Here is a 19101-nt window from a genome sequence, read left to right as displayed (position 1 = left end):
ATCTACTTGACATATTCCATAGAAGTCATCTTCCCAAAGCTCTACCCTGTGTTGTCCAAAGAGTGGCCACGAGCCACTGGGGCTATTAATGTTTACATTTAAATGGATTAAAATTAAATAAAGTTTAAAATCCAGTCACACTAGCCACATCTCAAGTGCTCCACAGCCATATGTGACCAGTGGCTACCATATTTGACAGCACAGAAAAGAACATTTACAGCATTACAAAAAGCTCCACTGGATAGCACTGATCTAAAGGGTGCCCCTTATTTTCAAGATGGGAACTCTATATTTTCTTAGCTTCCACACCCTGCATCTCCCCTGCAGCCTCTGCTCCCAGCCTGGCTTCCCACCACACCTCAAATAGACAAAACAAGACGTTAACTTCTGCCCACATAATGCTACTGCCTTAGCTCACCTGTGAAGGGGACCAGACTGCCACCCCCAAACAAAATATGCCCCTTTGGCATAAGGTTTATTTTGAGCACAAGAAACTGAGGAACAGCAGATGCCCGAAAAGCTCTAAAAATGGAGCATAAATTTCCCTTTTGTAAAGGAAATTTACATTTGGAAGGGTGTCTCCGTCTCCTGTACAATCTCTTATCAATGGACAAGGCACCCACTTGAATCTGCACATACCTTATTAAACAAGCCTTGCGTATCCCACATTTCCAAGTTGCCTTCCCATAACTTACTCCCCAGAAGGAACCCCAAACCCCTTTTCCTTTGTCTCACCTTTTCTCCATACTTTGTTGCCCTTTGGGATCATATAGAATCCTCCAAATTTTAATTGCCTCTTTGACTCTTATTTCTTTGTGATTGCCAGTGCCTACTTACATAATTAAAACTGATTTTTCTCTTGTTAATGTCTTTTATCAGTTTGATTCTCAGGGCACCTAGCTACTGAATCAAGCAGGGTAGAGGCATGAAGTTTTTCCTCTGCTATACCTCAACATCCCCACCTCCCAAGGCCTAAATCCTCCCATCTTTCAAGGTCTGGTTCAGCACTGCTCCCCATCTCCTTCAGGTCTGACTTTCTCTCCACTTCATCTGTCCCATTGATGCTCAACGTTCCTCACTCACATTTCACTTCTCTGCTCCTAGAGAGCAGGGTTGGCCCTACTGAGGGTCATGTCCCCAAAGACCTTGCTCATACGATTTAAATAAATAAATAAGGTTGGGCAAAGAGGCTCACACCTGTAATCCCAGCACTTTGGGAGGCTGAGACAGGAGGATCACTTAAGCCTAGGAGTTCGAGACCAGCCTGAGCAACACAGTGAGACCCCCATCTCTACAAAAAATTTAAAAATGAGGCAGGAGAATCGCTTGAGCCCAGCAGGTCAATGCTGCAGTGAGTCGTGATCATGCCACTGCACTCCCGCCTGGGTGACAAGAAGACCTTGACTCAAAATAAATAAATAAATAAATAAATAAATAAATAAATAAATAAATAACGCTGGGTGCAGGGGTTCACACCCGTATTTGGGAGGCCAAGGCAGGCGGATCAGAAGTTCGAGACCAGCCTGGCCAACATGGTGAAACTCCATCTCTACTAAAAACACAAAAATTAGCCAGACATGTGGCCAGCACCTGAATCCTAGCTACTCACAAGGTTGAGGCAGGAGAATTGCTTGAACTTGGGAGGCAAAGGTTGCAGTGAGCCGAGATTGTGCCACTGCACTCTAGCCTGGATGGCATAGCAAGACTCCATCTCAAAAAAAAAAGAAAGAAAAAATTAATTAATTAATTAATTAATTAAACAAGAGTACCACAAAGCTCCAAAAACTTGGGTTCTGGGCTTGCTTTGGCCTTCTTGCCAAGTCTCTAGTCCTCAGCTCCTGTGTCAGAGAGGACATTATCTCTATTGTACTACAGCCAGTGATATTAATAAAAACTTAATTCTAAAACAGTTACATTACAAAACTGTTTATATTTCATTCTTTTTCTTTTTTTAATCTCCTTAATAACCAGAGAGAAGAGTGCTGTGTGTGGAAAGAGAGAAGTCAACCTCTACCTTCACGGGTGCATCACACAATAAAACACAAGACAGAGGAACGGGGATCTGGGGATCTGGGGATCTGTTTGCATCAACGTGTAGGAAAATTCGAAAACTCAGTTCAGAAATGCAGTTTTTCAATTAATGCTTAAAATACCTCTAACAAAACTTCACTCATGCACAAAAAAAAAAAAAAAAAAAATCACGAACCAGCAACTGCCATCTTGGGTGACACTTTAGAGATCACTGAAATCAGGTGAGGACAGAGCACACCAGACTGGCCTTGCGTATACCATAAATCTTCATTATGGAGTAAGAAGCTGTAAGAATAACTTCTGCGACAATCTACCTGAGTTTCTTCATTTGTGAAATTAGTATGAACTAGACCACCTCCTGCCCCGACATTCAAATCTATCAGGTTATAAAAGGGGGAGGTGAGCGGGGATGGAGAGCAAGTCTGATTACAAAAGAAACTGATGCCATGAACAGGTGGTCAAAATGCTGTACCTTGTTCAAAATACCTTTTTTTTTTTTTTTGTTTAAGACAGGATCTCACTCGGTTGCCCAGGCTGGAGTACAGTGGCATAATTATAGCTTACCTCACCTTCCTGGGCTCAAACAATCTTCCCACCTCAGCTTCTAAGTAGCTGGGGCTATAGGCGCATGCCACCACATCCAGCTAATGTTTTGATTTTTTGTAGAGACAGGGTTTTCACATGTTACCCAGGCTGCTCTCAAACTCCTGGCCTCAAGCGATCCTTCCGCCTCAGCCTGCCAAAATGTTGGGATTACAGGCATGACCCACTATGCCAGGCCCCCATCAGCCTTTTCAAAGAGATTTTTTTGTTAAAGGACTTAATAACTAGTACTGTTTCTGAGAAAATAAAATTAAACACTGACCTGGCTCTTTGTCGATTACAAAGAGCTATTACTTTATTTACACTCCACAAAGGCTCCAACCAGTGTTGTTACTCCTGTTTTCCAGATGGGGAATCTGGGTTCACAGAGGCTCACAGAAATCCCAGGATGTTCCCATACCAGGTGGCCACACGAAGTACAAAACAGCCCTCAAACACAAACAGCCAGCGCTCTTTCTGCCATTCTACCTATTTCTAGAGTAACTACAAAGAGGGCTGTTTCTTTAACATAAGGACATACACTGAACCCAAGCCCTTTTGAAAATTAAAAAGGTGTCATACTCTTTCTAAGCACACTTGAAAAAGTGACCAGTGTAGCCAAGAAACAATCTAAGATCCTGAAACTGACCTAAATAATTCTTTTCCAGCCCCTCCCCATGCCTGGGGCTGCTTTCCACCGACATGAGCACAGTTTCCCAAACACACGTGATGTAAAGAATCCCCCAAAGTATGTGCCAAAATTGTAGATTTCTCAGAACTTCTCCTAGTCTGGTGTGAGTCTGAGAATCTGCTTTTTTAATAGGCAGATGATTTTCAATGATTTCCCAAGTTTTAGAGGTTCTGCACCAGAGATGGGATGCATTCAATCTGAGTAACAATGACCCTGTCTGACACTGGAGTTTAAACTGTAAATACTGAGTATGTATGTGCAAATTCTGCCAAGACTACTGCTGTTTTGTATTGATTGCTGGCTATTTCAAATCTCTTATAAAGGTTACTTGAAGACACTGGGTAATCAACACCTCCAATGTCTTATCCTTGTAAGCCCCTGTCCCATGCCTCTTGTTATATTCTCCTCTGGGGGCGGGAGAGCAGGGCAGGCAGAGATGAGTGCTGAATAGAAGACCACCAGAACAAACATTAATAAATGGGAGGAATACAGTTACTCAACACTGAATAAAGTTCTCCTACGCCTCAAAGATATAAGAGAACAGTAGCCATCCCTTAATTCCAACTTCAAAAGAGGGGTCCTAATTGGCCTACAATCTATATTCCCATCCATATACACTTCTTTCTCAGTGCTAACACTGCAATTTAAGTGTGAGTCAGTAACTCTGACATAAATGATGATTCTGCATCTTTTTCAAAACATTTGACTCACCTTTTATTAGTATCAAAAGTTCCCTAAAAGCTTCCCTCATTGGCAATTCAAATGCCAAATAATCAGAGACAAAGCAATAGTGCGTGTCTATTGACTTGCAATAAAAAAGAGAGAGACAAATAAAAGACAATACTTATAAACAGGGGCAAATTTCATTTCCAGGCTAACCTGCCTGAAGCTAGGAAGGAACCCAACTAGTTAGAAATGTGTAAGCAAGTAACCACAAAAGTAGCGCATAATAGAAATCTCCTTTTTGTACGTTTCCTAAACCAATTTCTGGACTTCTGTTCCTTTTATTCCCTACTTTACTGCCTCTTTAAATGGGATTATGAAAATGCCAGTGGTCCCAGTAAATTCTGCCTCAAAAACCTTCTTCCCTTTATCCAAAACGGGATAGAGGATAAAAGACAAGTATTTTGCTCAACATACATTCAGACAATAACAGCAATTAATATATTTACCCTTGAACAGATGAGCCATCTCCTCTTCCATTTTCCTTTGCTCTTAGAGGAAGACAGATCAGGGTCTCTCAGGGCCAAAAGACTCAACTGAGGAAATGCTGGGTAAGAAAATCCTTCCGATGGACACCCAGATAAGAGCAGGCCTCCACTCACCCTCCAGATTGACCATGGCAAGTGACTGGCTTTATTTCAGGGTGTAAAGGAAACTGGATGGTGTGGCAATTGGGTCATGGTATTAGGAAACCTTCTTCCCCCACTTCTAGTATGGCATCTACACCTGACTCATCCACGGGCCTCTGACAGCACCCTGCTGTAACCAGTGCTCCCTAATCCAATGGTACAGTGAGGATGTATTCAATCACTTACTTAAAAAAGTTAGAGAGGGTTCAATGAGTCACAAATCACCAAGGAAACTAGAAGGAGGTCAATGATGGTTTCCAAAAAGGAGCATCTCTAGAATTTCCTTTTGGAGTTAGGTAACAGAATGGGAACTTGCTTTAAGAATGAATATATTCCAAAGAAAAAAGAACTCATTCATCCTTTGCCCTCATGACCCTGGGAGCTGCCTCCAATCCTTGTTACTCAAGACAGTTAAAGATGTACACAGAACCAACATGACAATGTCTGCATCTAAAGCCGGGGGACAGTGGGGTTGAACTGGCAGTTTTTCCACACATTTAAATACCACCCCCTGAGAAAGCCTTAACCCACAGTTGAGGCAAAAATCAGTGGATAAGAGATAATTATGCAGTTTTTCAGTTTACTAACTAGGCCAGGTCCCAGCCTGTTACATCATTCAGGTTAATCAAATGTAGTCAGGAATAAAGCATTCTGAAACTCCCGACTCAATTAAAAAGCACTTACCTTATCTATTAATGGCTCATATAGGGCTGGGAACATATCATCACTGGGGAACAGACCCTCAAAGTGCATATATTAACTGTGCCCTTCTTTTGTGAAGGCATGTGATATGAGGGTCATTTTCAAGAAGAAATTGAAGAAGACAGATTAGATTAACAGTGTAATACACAATTTTGATGTCCAACACCCCAGGAACCTGAGACCCCACCCACTGTGATCTCTCTGAGAACGTACCTCAGTGCTGTTTTCCATGTGCTTGAAACCTCCTGAGACCTGTCCAGCCACACACTTGGCTTCTACCCAGTCTCCCCTGGAATGTGCCACACCCTCCCTGCACAAACCAAGATAGTGACAGAAGGACACATTCTTTCCCTGCCCTTCCCATCACCACCCCACCCCCATCTCTGTTGGATCTAACCCGCAAACTTCATTTGAATCACCCGCTAAGTGGTAAGCTGCTTCTGCCTTTTCTCCAGCCTCCGATAGTTCCCAGCTCTGGGCTCAGAAAAGGGCAGAGTCTTCAAGGCCTGCTGCTGACAGTCCAGGAAGCCACCTCTTGCACACACTGTTCCAAGCCCCCAGTTTCCTAACCCCTCCAACAGCAAGAGTGCAGTGAACACATTTCCACTTGCACACATACATGCATCAACAACACACTCACGTCTCACACCAGAGAGAATTCAATCCAATAGAAGTATAACACTTACAAGCCCAGCATACCAAAAACCATCTCCCCTTCTAAGCAAATGATCATACATACTGCAGGAGTCTTTCACGGTAAAGAGCCCTGCCCACCTGCCACCTCCTCCACCATGCCTTTGGAATTGTCGGAGCCAGTGGTGCTAGTTCTGGTACCCCCCACCCGCCAGCTGCCTGTCTCCCCTAAAGGTTTCAGGACCCCTCTGCCACCCAGAAGGAGACAATGCCCCTATACACATCCCGGCTGTATTTTGCAGGGGCCATAATTACCATCTGAGCATTCTTCATAATACCAGTCTAGTTCATAATAATCCGCTTCGATAAATTTCTGCATAGTCAGTAGTCTTGCAGAGGAAAGAATGGACTTCACAGCGCCATCAACATCAAGTAAAACGCTGCCATGCCTCCCCGCCCTTCCAGAATACTGGGCAGAAGAACATCCCGAAACACACCAGAATTAGGCTGTACATTCTTAACGACAGTCTGGAGCCAAAACAGGAATGTGGGCAATGAAAAGAAAAATTATATGGGGGAAGGAGGGAGTAGGAGGAGCAGAAAGGAAGGCAATTTGCAGAGCTACCGGAGACCCTGGCAGCACTGCCAATAAAGCGGCACTGGACAGCAGTCCTGAATGGGAGTAGCCAGGATCATCCTATCCAGACGCCCAGAGGGTGACGTCAGGGACACACACCACCACCGGCTGTCTCACTCAAGCCTCGTCTCCTGCTCGCCGCTCATCTTTCAATCTAACCGTTGCCATAGAAACTGGCCGGCTCTGAAAAATGATGCAGAGATGGAGGAAATGTCTTCCAAGGATGCTGGCAGCAGAGGTTGAGAGATGCCAGGCAGGGAAAAGAGAGGGTACAGGCAAGGGAGAGACAGGGGCGTCAGCACCATCATCACCTTCAATAAATGTAAGGACAAGCTTATTCACCCTACTCTGGGTCACGACAGAAAGAAGATTCTGGATTTGAAAAGTGCTACCTTTTAAAATCTGCAAATCATTACTTTTGGTTTCCTTTCTTCAACCTGATTTAACACATTAAACGTCTTTTATAATTTTTGACCACCACTTAAAGGAAATGTAAATGACTTAGAAAATGGAAACATTTTCATTTAGATGCACTACTATTCTCTGCTCATGCCTTTGCTCAAACTTCTAGAAAAATAGCCTGTCACATACAAATAGAGGAGGGCACCATCACAAAGGGCTTGTGTAGTACAATATGCTGTTTCATGGACACTTACATGTGTAATCAAGGCGCAAAAATGCACACACTAGAAGAAAACAGTCCATTTGTAGGAAGTTAGTTGCCTCTGGGGAAGGAGTGAGGAAATGGGGTTTCAAAACTTTCCTTAGAAATGCACCCATATGTTTTATTTCCTTAAAAAATACAGTTAATATTAGTTCTAAATGTTTGACATGTTTGAAATATTCCTAATAAAACAAGGTAGTGGATAATAAGACAGATTTTAGACCACCCTATAGGTTGAATTTCATTCCCTAAAGCAGGTTCTCTCAACCTCAGCACTAATGACATTTGAGGTCAGATAATTCTTGTTGTGGAAGGCTATTCTGGGCATTGTAGGATGTTTAGCAGCAACCCTGGTGCCTACCCACTAAACGCAGGTAGCACTACTCTCTACCCCCAAGATGTGACAACCAAAAATGTCTCCAGACATTGCCATATGTCCCCTGGATGCAAAATTGCCTGGTTGAGAACCTTGCCCTAAACCAAAACCACTTACTTCATTGGCCTCTTGGCCAGGTACCGTAAGTATCTGTTGGTGTCAACAGCAGCATATATACAGATAATAGTGTGTGTGTGTGTGTTTCTATACGTGTATATCTGCTTCTGTGTATAAAATAGAAAATTTAAAGGAAAATCACATAGACACATACATCTTATATAGAGAATCTTAGATGGAATCTATACTTTGTACTGATCTATCTCAATCTTCCTAAATTACTGGAAGCTGAAGAGCCTGTAATGCTGTGTTGTGAGGCCCTCAAAGAAATCTCTCTCTGCTCTGGGGTACCCTCTCCTCATGTTACAGCCATCTCTGGCCCTCATCATTAGGCGTTGCTTGCACATCTGGACAGGATACCACATCAGACCTTCCCACTTGCCAGGTGGCTGGCTGACCCCATTTGGCCCAGCCTTTAGTGACAGCAGGTCCTGTCCCCTTGTGGACTGCAGGGATCCAATCCTTTGGCTCTATGGATAGCAGAGCCTCAAGTCTCGGGGGGAAAAGAGAAGTTAAAGGCAGGGGCCCAAACCACAAGCAGACAAATAAACCATCCCTGCATGGGGCAGTGGAACCACTGATGTTGATGATGAATTTTGGCTAAAATTGTTAACAGGATTCCAGAAAAGTTCAGAAAATGTAGGAGACAAGGGAATGACACCATCCCTGGCCATACTGTCTCCTGGCTACCACTTATACCCTGGAGGACCTGAGCCCCTCTGTCATCATCTCTTCCCCCTCCAAGGCATCCCCAACCCAACTGCACATTCTTTATGGTCAAAGTAGATATCAGATCCCATAGCCTCCCTCACTTACTTTATTCCCTCTCCCTGATTCCAACTTGAATATGCATTTTAAGTTTTCTAGGACTTTTGACTATTTAAAGTCAGCAGACAATGATTTTAATTCCTTTCTTAAAACTGCCCCTGCTACCTGACACGTCTCATCTCTCCCTCTAGTCTTTTATATCATCCTATCTCCGGCCATGATGGTGCCTCTCAAGAGCCCCACTGCAAGCCACCAAACCAGCCCCCTCAGACATTCACCTCAAGACAGATGAATGGAGGCCGGTGTCCCCAGGTTTTCTGAGGTTTTGTTTAAAGTTCCGTAAGGTCTTTCTTTTAGAAAGACGATGATGGGCCTTATAAACAGGCAAATAGTTAACAACGAACTCCTAAAAAATCAGCAATGTTCACCAGTTCGATCCAATCAGGGTCGGGGAGGCCCAACAAGAATTTGCAAAATGATTTAATAAAGGAACCGGAGGGCTGGTTGCATTGGCTCATGCCTCTACTTCTACCACTTTGGGAGGCCAGGAAGGAAGGATAGTTTGAGGCCAGGAGTTCAAGACCAACCTGGGCAACATGGCCAAACCTCATCTCTACAAAAAAAAAAAAAAAGTTTAAACCAGCTAGGTGTGGTGGCACATGCCTGTAGTCCCAGCTACTTGGGAGGCTGAGGCTGGAGGATCACTTGAGCCCAGGAGTTCAAAGTTGCAGTGAGATGTGATCATGCCACTGCACTGCAGCCTGGTTGACAGAGTGAGACCCTAATCTCAAAAACTAAAAAATAAAATAAAATAAAGAAACAGGAAATGTAAACTCCTCAAAGCATCACATGAAAGTCAGATAAGCTTCCTAATAGCTGAACACATGGAAGTTCCTGGAGCTATGTAGCTCTTCATCTGTATCCTTCACAGTATCCTTTGTAATAAACCAGTAAAGGCATTAAAAACATTCGCTTATGAGACAATGGTATCTATGAAACTATGAATGATACAAGAGCTTCACTTGATATGGAAGAGTATCCCAATATTGAGGTCAGGAAAACCAAGTACGAACTCTGGAAGAATGGCAAGACAAGTGGGTGAACAGCAATACTGCTTTTCATCAAGAACAAGGACATCAGCTATTGAAGAAGCATTTGGATACTTTTCTTAAAGGCGAGAGTTGAAATGGTTGTTGAGATGAAATGGTTTGCAGACCAAGGACACAGTATAGTTGGTGTATAAATCAGTGCACTTGGGATATGAGAATTTTTTACAGAGCAGAATCTTTCTTATTCAGAAGAACCAATCAGCAAAGTTCCTGGAGCCAAAGTATTTAAGAGTTCTTCAGAGAACATTTCATTGCACTGTTGCAGCATTTTTTATCTTCCCCAAACACATATCGACAAATTTGACAGAATTTGGGATAGAGGAGCACTGGTTGCCATTAATCTAGGAGATTTCGAACATTATGCAGATACAGTGTTGTCTCTCCTGGGAAAAGGGTTTCAGTACCTCCGGTCTGTTCTTTCTTATGACCCAACTAAATATGCAGGCCCACTGTCTTATGTTCCACATGCTGAAATTGAAAGGTTGTTCAGTACAATATGCAATATTCATTGTCTTGAGAAGATTGATGAAAGTTGGGGAATTGACTACATTTTTGAAAAGTTATATCTACTTACAGAAAAGTAAATGAGATGTATACAAAATCGAGTAACATCAACATGTTTTTGAGTTTCAGCAACTGAAAATTATGCTAAAGTGTGAAAAGGTAATGCATACATTTTTTATTGTTTACAAATCATATCAAATATCTTTGTTCAAAAATACACATAACTTTTTTTTTTTTGAGACGGAGTCTCGCTCTGTTGTCGCTGGAGTGCAGTGGCACGATCCTGGCTCACCGCAACCTCTGACCCCAGGTTCAAGTGATTCTCATGCCTCGACCTCCCGAGTAGCTGGGATTAAAGCTGCGTGCCACCACACCCAGCTAATTTTCTGCATTTTTAGTAGAGACGGGGTTTCACCATGTTAGCCAGGCTGGTCTCAAACTCCTGACCTCAAGTGATCTGCCCACCTCAGCCTCCCAAAATGCTGGAATTATAGACATGAGCCACGATGGTCAGCTCTCTTTGCCCATTCTTAACTACGCAGTTGTTAAATTTTCAAAACTGCATATATCTTTGTAGAAGAAAATACATACTAAAATGTTAAAGTAGCTCCTTTGGGGAGGAGAGGAGATGGAAGATTATGACTGTGTGTCTTACAGACTGCAAGACTTTTTACCAATCAATCAGCATGTATTACCTGTATAATTAAAAAATAAAAGAAAAATGCAATGAATATTACTTAAATGCAAGAGACATACAAAAACTGACATTCTATGAAATTTAGAATTGAAGAAATGTAATACTTCAGTAGGGTTCAACTGATCCCAAGAGTTACATAAAAGATTAGCTTTCATGATAAACCTTTGTCTTTTACTGAAATCCTAGCCATCTCTTTGCACATGTTTTCTCCACATACAATTTTATATGTAACAGAATCAAGAAACAAATACATTTTAATGAAATAATCCAATCTATATGGAACAATGTATTCTCAAATTACAAGAATAAATTTTGTTAAAGTTAAAAAAAATACAAGGATACAAATCCCTTATTTGCTTGCCTTTTTGTTTTGATAGAACCCCCTTAAATAAAACATGGCACATTTACCTTATGGCACTATGAATTTGTTTAACATTTTATTCCTACCCCATTACCATAAAACAAGTAAAAAATAACCGATTTCATAGTTAAGAGCATGGGCTTTTGGAGTCAGATGGTCTGAGGTTTGGTACGGGCTCTTTGTTTTCCACGTCTGTGACCTTATTAGTATATACATCAGTCTCATCTGCTAAATGGGGGTGATTATAATACATTCCACAGAGACAGGGGAAGCTATAATCAATTAGTGTATGGCAGAGCACTTAACACAGTGCCTAGGACAAAATGAGTTTGCAATAAATGTTAGTTGTGGTCATCTTCATCACTCTAATTTTTTTTTTTTTTTTTAAGGGAAATACGCCAGGAAATAAACAATTAAAAAGAGGGTACAAATTCCTAAGCTATAATTAGGGAAATGAGGTAGAAATGCCATTTGTAAGCTTTTTCCAGCATAACTGATCCAAAGGCACTGAGTTCACAGTAATGAGCAGGAGTGACAGGTGGGGTGAGGTAGGGAGTGAGGGACCCTACATCAGTGACAATACATGACTGAGCACAGCTTACATTAAGTCCAAAGGCTGCACATATCCAATTCACTTTTTAAGCAAATGGGAAAGAAACAAAACAATGTATAAATAAGCACAAAGGAAACAGCATCATTTAGGGGTGATTTTTATGAGCTTCAAGGCAATTTCAAAGTGAACTACACTAAAACTCTTTCATATGCTCAGAAAGACAAAGTAATCTGTCCATAGTTCCGCAAAGAGTTTCACAATTAAAATCCAAGTCTATCTGACATCAAATCCACTTTCCTTCACTCCAAGAGTCCCAACGCTCCTGAGGGTTACAGCTCTCCCTCGGCCCAGGTTTACTGCAGCTGAAAAAGCAGACTCCTCCCTACCATGACCCTACTCTCCTCCATCACTGCCACCAGAAAGTTAGGAATAAGAACAGGTCCCAGGACCAGTCTCAGGTAAGCCTCACAGCCACCTGGTCAGCCATTCCTTAGTCACATCTTCAGCTGCCCCATTTAGAAAGTGCTGACTGTATACCTGGCATTTAGTACTTTATATCTCACTTACTCCTCAGACCCCTTGACCTAATGGCTCCCCCATTGTGGATACAAGGAAACGGGTCTTAAGTGGTCTAAGTCACTTGCCCAGGATTGCACAGAGAACACCAAAAGCATCTGGATATAAACCAGAAACGATCCCCGTCCTAAGCCTTTTCTACTTCTCAATAAGTGAATGAAAAAGCATCCAAGGATTACCTGCTAATGGAATTTGAAAGAAAAAAAAAAAAAAAGAGGTACAATTAAAGAAGATAAAGACTAAGTTAGCACCTTGAGAAAACAAATTGAGAGAAAACAAATTGAGAAGTTTTTTTTTAAAAAAACAAAACAAAATAAATGATCAGGAAAGCAAGAGTTAAACTGAAAACATCTATGTAACTTTGTGATATTAAAAACAAACAAAACAACTCTTTCCAGCTCTGTCACATAAGTGGCTGCACAAGGACACCCCTCCCATCCATCAGCAGCAAGTCAACATTCTGGTGCCCAGATTTAGTTTAGACCTTAACGGGGCTCCTTGTAGAGCTGCTGATTCCATGTCTTGGGGCAGAGGAAAATCAAGAGGGACCTGCAACACCAGGTTTCAAGAAAGCAAAGACCACGTCAAAAGGTCTGGGGTAGAAGTGGTAAGATATACAAAAGCCACCTTAAAAGGACTACCATGCACTGTGTTGTGACAATCTGAATATCCAAAAGAGAACAGAGTTAATAATGGTTAAAAGAGACAAGGTGAGCCTGTAAAGGCCATGAATCTTCAATGAATATCAAAATGTAAAGGGCAACCAAATGAATAGGGCAACTGATATATAAAGGAAGGGAGAATATATTAGGAAGTTATTTTTAATCCATTTTAGGAAGCAGCAGGGGTGGGTATGTATGACTGCTCTGTTTCTGCCACTAATGCCTTTTATAAAACAGTGTACAAATACGTCTCTAAGTAGGATGGCTCTGAATAAGCCAACCCTACATGGAAGGAGGAAGCAAGTATCAAGAACAGAAAGGCCTGACGCTGTGGGCACAGACTACACTCAGGTAGGAGCAGGATCCCCCCCAGGGCTGTAAGATGATGTATTAGCCAGAGGGCTCCAGAGGAGAGCTGACTGCCCACACTGGGGCCCCAAATTCCTGGAAGATAAAAGCTCAATAAAAGCTGCTAATGATAACAGTAAGACACTAAGAAACCTTGTACGTGTGTTCAAACATGTTCCAGATGAGTGTGTCATTTGGATGGGACACTGGGTCACACACAAGTGGCCAAATATAAAGAATTTGTCATTTCAGGAAAAGACATCAGGTCGAAGGTGGCCCCTCCAAAGATAATGTCCACCTGGAAGCTGTGAAGGTGTAAAAATGGTCTTTGCAGGTGTAATTCATTTTCTTCTTTTTTTGTTTTATTTTGTTTTTTAAGACAGAGTCTCGCTCTGTCACCCAGGCTGGCATACAGTGGCGCAGTCTTGGCTCACTGCAACCTCCACCTCCCCGGTTCAAGCGATTCCCCTGCCTTAGTCTCCTGAGTAGCTGGGAGGCATGCGCCACCATGCCTGGCTAATTTTTTGTATTTTTGGTAGAGACAGGGTTTTGCCATGTTAGCCAGGCTGGTCTCAAACTCCTGACCTCAAGTGATCCGCCTGCCTCGGTCTCCCTAAGTACTGGGATCACAGGCGTGAGCCACCGTGCCTGGCCCTGCTGGTGTCATTCAGTTAAAAGTCTTGAGATGACATCATCCTGGATTGAGGTGGGCCCTAAATCCAATGGCAAGTGTCCTCAGAAAAGAAGAGGGGAAAGGCCCACAGAGGAGAGGACAACGTGAAGACAGAGCAGAACCTGGAGGCATGTGGCCACAAGCCCAGGAACATTGAGGGTGGCCGGCAGCCACCAGAAACTGTGAGAGGGGCAGGGAACGGATTCTCCCTCAGAGTGTCCAGAAGGAACCAGCAGTACCAACACCTTGACTTTGGACCTCTGACCTCCAGAACTGTGAGAGAATAAATTTCTATTGTCTTAAGCCACCAAGTTTGTGGTAATTTGTACGGCAGCCCTAGGAATCTAACACAACTGCTGAGATCGTATTTTCTTTAATATCTATTAAGATTACTAGATCATTGCAAAAATATAAAACAGATTCAGAAATCACAAATAAATGAATTAAACCCACAGTACCAATGCTTATGTTAAGTGTGAGTATCAGGAGTTTTGTTGTCAGTGCTAGAAGACCTACATGTTCTCTTTTGTGAGCATTTAAGAGAATCTAACAGATTTGGTCTGTGATGTTAAGGCAGATCTAATTGAATATATTTGTAATCAAATTTAAATGTTTAAAAGAATTTAGGCCGGGCACGGTGGCTCAAGTCTGTAATCCCAGCACTTTGGGAGGCCGAGACGGGCGGATCACGAGGTCAGGAGATCGAGACCATCCTGGTGAACACGGTGAAACCCCGTCTCTACTAAAAAAATACAAAAAACTAGCCGGGCGAGGTGGTGGGCGCCTGTAATCCCGGCTACTCGGGAGGCTGAGGCAGGAGAATGGCGTCAACCCGGGAGGCGGAGCTTGCAGTGAGCTGAGATCCGGCCACTGCACTCCAGCCTGTGTGACAGAGCGAGACTCTGTCTCAAAAAAAAAAAAAAAAAAGAATTTAATAAAATTTCTAAGTCTGTACTTATTAGTTGTGTTGAGTATATGAATATTTCAATTTATGCAACACATTAAAAAGATGAACACTAACAATTAAGCGATAAAGTATATATAAATGATGCAGTTATGAGTTTGCCCGAGTGTCTCAGACCTCACAGATCTTGCCGCATCCCACCTTCCCCCAGGCCTCACAGGTGATCAGCACAGGCATGCCCAGGCCCTGATGTGGCCATCTGAACAAAATAACTTCCCAATTCCTATGTGTCCCCAGTGCTCCTCCTTCCTGCTAGCACACAGAGCCCTGGGAGGTCCCAATTCCCCTCTGGAACCTGCCCTCAGACTCCAAAGCTTTCCTCCCTGTTGGTCAGGGCACCTGTATGCCAGGCCAGCCCAGAAGCCTAAAGCAGAAGAAAGGAAGACCCGGAAGAGGCTTTCTAACCTTCCATCCTTGAGGGGGCCATGGGGCTCACATGAAAGACAGCCTTACAAGCAGGCCTTCCTTCCACTTGCTTCAGAAAATTAACTGAGCAGGTGCTTCTTTCTGCAGAGTTATCTTTCTGATCTTTATTTTATTTATTTATTTATTTATTATTTATTTATTTATTTATTTATTTATAGATGGAGTCTCAGTCGCCCAGGCTGGAGTGCAGTGATGCGACCTTGGCTCACTGCAACCTCCACCTCCTGGGTTCAAGCAATTCTCCTGCCTCAGCCTCCCGAGTAGCCACCATGCCCAGCGAATTTTTGCATTTTCAGTAGAGACAGGGTTTCACTATCGAGCCAAGATGGTCTCAATCTCCTGACCTCATGATCTGCCTGCCTCGGCCTCCCAAAATACTGGGATTACAGGCGTGAGCCACCACATCCAGCCTGATCTTTATTTTTTAAAATGTTGCCACTGCCAGTCACTGAGCACCCACGGCAGAAGGCAGGCTGCTAATGAACAGCTTGCTGTCAACTACCCCCTCCGAAAACATCTCCTCCTCATTTCGGGCACAGGCATCAACCCACCTCCGGGGAAGATGGGGGAACAAAGCTTGGCTTTTACAGAACATATCTAAAATCAGGGAGATGGCGTTTGGCAGAGCACTGAGGAGCCAACATGTATCTTGGCCTCGATGTAGTTCTCATTAAAATCAACCCTACCTCTGAGAAGGAGAGAGAGAAGAAAAAGAGCTTGCATGTGTGGTGGCATCAGTACACGGCCTGCATGGTTCTAAGTCTGCCTCCTGCCAGCCTGGGAGACTGTATGGGAAATCTCACTCCTATGTCCAGTAAGTCAGGTAGCAGGTGCCACAGGCCTCAAAACACAAGTAAACCAGAAGCTCAAACGGCCCCATATTCCATTCATGCCAAAATTCAGCTGAATCACAGTAGCCTGGGCCCATCACGGGGGGTGGAGTGTGAGCTGAGCTGTCATGTCAATTTCCCACCTGAGTCCGTTCCAGTTTTGTCTTAGATATGCTGAAATAACATGAAAAAGAAAAACTGTCAATCTGTACAGAATTGCTTGCCAGGCATTTTTCTTCTTAAAAAGAAAAAAATAAATACTCAACCTTGGAATCTGGTTTGATGAGAAAAAATGAAACCTGGTAGGTGGCAGGTGACAAAGTAAGCCCAGGGACCATGAGGGTAGGTCTGCTGACCAGTATGAGTACCTGGCTGCGGTGCTCACCAGACACTGTGAAAGGCTCCTGGTGCTGTCACGCACCCTGCTACAAGGCTGCCTTTGATTACCTCCCCAAGACGGGCGCCTTCAATTCCACTCAGCATCTGGTGCCCAGGCCCACACCTGGGTGGAGACATCATGACTGCATTTGACTAATGGAGCGGACGTGATTGTGTTCCAGGGTGTCCCTGCTTCTGCCTTTGATCTTGCAGCCGTCTGTGTCAGCTAACAATGGTGGAAAATGGGCCCAAGGAAGAGTCCGCATATGTGAGCAGTAAGAGAAGAGAGAAGGCACAATTCTCAGGGCTCACTTAGGTTCTTGTCTGTGAACAAAATGGCCCCAGAGCTTGGGGATGGCAGAAAGGACATACCCAGAGTACTTGCGCATTTACACAAAAGAAATTCTTGGTAATTACCTATAAATACATTATAACGTATCTATCTTGCATTAGTTTTTGTTAGCAGATGATAATGAAAAGTTCCTGGCAATTAGATCCCCTTTCCAACTCAGTACAACCTCTACTCCACCCTGATAATTTATCCTTCCTCCCTTCATTCAACCCTGCCTCACCACACACGTCTAGGTGACAACAGACTCGCTGATGTTCCAAAAGATACCCCTCCTCCAAACACACACACACACACACACACACACACACACCCCTATGCTTTCTTTTAGGTCACCACTTCATAAAATAATAAAATTATTGACCGCACTCCCCTTCAGAAGGTCAGCACTGTGTGCTATTTATTCATTTAATTTGTATAGGCGTACTGCATTTTGTGGTGTCTGTACTTTTTTTTTTTTTTTTTTAATAGAGACGGAGCCTCACCATGTTCCCCAGGTTGGTCTTGAACTCCTGGATTCAGGCAATCCTCCAGCCTCACGCCCCCGGAGTGCTGAGATTATAGGTGTGAGCCACCACATCTGGCCAGTGTCTCTATTTTTGTTTCACTTAGGATTTTAATTAAAATGAAGGCAATCTTTAGAAGGTGGCAACAAATAAAATGATCTTGTTATTCTATATATGGGTTTTAAATCTTGTTTTTATGAAACAAGATAAGGAAGGAAAAAGCTTATTTTTTAAATTTAAAAACGTGTCTTTGCATTTTCGCTTATTTAAGAAGCATTCATTAGGCACCTATTCAACAAAAGGCCCTGGGAAGAGGATATTGGCCCATTCAAGCAGACATGGACCCTGCTCCATTCATTTACTCTCTGAAGATGAAAATTACTTTCGACAATTTGTAATCTTCTGGAATTTAAGCCTCGTACATATCTAAATCTTAACAAGAAAAATCCTGGGTAATTTAAAACATGCTTAGACAGTTCAGTGCGTATGTCTACAGTGTTCTTCTGAGAATACTTGTAGGAAGTTCTCTAGATTATCACCTGAACGCAATTTAATAGCACTTGCATTTGAAAAAGAAAACAACACTACAATTTCTATAAAACAAAAAGGTCCCTATTCTCTTAATTCCTATTTTGCAATACAGAAAAACTCAAATTAAGAAATGACCATAATACCTGCACATTATGCACATGTACCCTAGAACTTAAGGTATAAAATTTTAAAAAAGTAAATAAATAAATTAATTAATAAATTAATTAACCAAAAAAAAAAAAAAGAAGAAGAAGAAATGACCCTAAAACAAAAAACAATTTAAAAAAACTTCATCATGGGATACCATTAACTAGAGAGTGAAAATCTCTCAAAGAAACATTCAAAGAACCATAAAATATTTAATGCTAAATAATTTCCAGATAAGAAACCGAGTCCCAACGCAGTGATAAGTGATTTGCCCGAGGTCACATATTTAGTCGGTGGATGATGGAGAAATGGCCCTCTCACGCAGGACTGGTGGGTCTCCAACCACTTTCTCTCCTCTCAGAGTCACTTGGAAGAAGAAAACCTTCACTATAAAACAACGTTACCCAACCCACACAGAGATATTAACTACTCCACAGTGATCAGGTGCATCTCTCAATTCTAGCTAAACTCCACAAATAACATACACTCCTGCTCTCCCCCACAAAACTGCCTTTGGTACAAAGTTTGAGAAGTTGATCTCTTGGTAACTTTGAGTTTAAGGGAAAAAAACCCGTCTTTCTTGAAATTATATGCCATATTCACAAAAACTTTAGTCATTGCCTTCCTGACAATTACCTGTTGGTTATTTTCCAAACATTCACTAATGAATAACAACCTGCACAAACTAAGAAAGAGGTAAGACATCCCTCCTCGGGTATCGAATAAAAAAATCTTTAGGATGTGTTTAGGCTTCTTAAAGACCAAATTCAGTGTTTTCAGGCAAATTGCTTGTACTATCTGGCCTGATATCCAGAAGTAAAAGGGTATTCACTCATGTGTTGTTTGGGGAAGAAGTAGAAATAGCCTGGATTCCCAATAATAGATGAATGGTCAAATATAAATGACAGAATATTAAGCAATGCTGAAAACTGTG

At 42.5% G+C, this 19101-nt stretch overlaps 1 protein-coding gene and 1 pseudogene across 7 annotated transcripts in view; one reads left to right on the top strand and one right to left on the bottom strand.

The window, feature by feature from the left end:
- The window catches only part of TRAK1 (trafficking kinesin protein 1), a 139588-nt gene that overhangs the window by 71968 nt on the left and 48519 nt on the right, over positions 1–19101 (bottom strand). For 3 of the 7 annotated variants that reach the window (XM_010374300.2, XM_010374302.2, XM_010374303.2), the window contains exon 1: positions 6307–6669. The exons of 3 other annotated variants lie outside the window; for them this stretch is intronic. In XM_010374300.2, the coding sequence (XP_010372602.1) occupies positions 6307–6370 (64 nt within the window). In that variant the 5' untranslated portion in view covers positions 6371–6669. Of the gene's footprint in view, positions 1–4476; positions 4570–6306; positions 6670–19101 lie in introns of those variants that run through there. One more of the 7 variants, XM_030935358.1, reaches the window with a different exon arrangement.
- LOC104670939 lies at positions 9554–10246 on the top strand (annotated as a pseudogene).

This window comes from Rhinopithecus roxellana, chromosome 1 (assembly GCF_007565055.1).
Source record: "Rhinopithecus roxellana isolate Shanxi Qingling chromosome 1, ASM756505v1, whole genome shotgun sequence".
Classification (NCBI taxonomy): domain Eukaryota; kingdom Metazoa; phylum Chordata; class Mammalia; order Primates; family Cercopithecidae; genus Rhinopithecus; species Rhinopithecus roxellana.
Note: the sequence above shows the minus strand (reverse complement) of the source record. Positions and strands in the feature narration are given on the sequence as shown.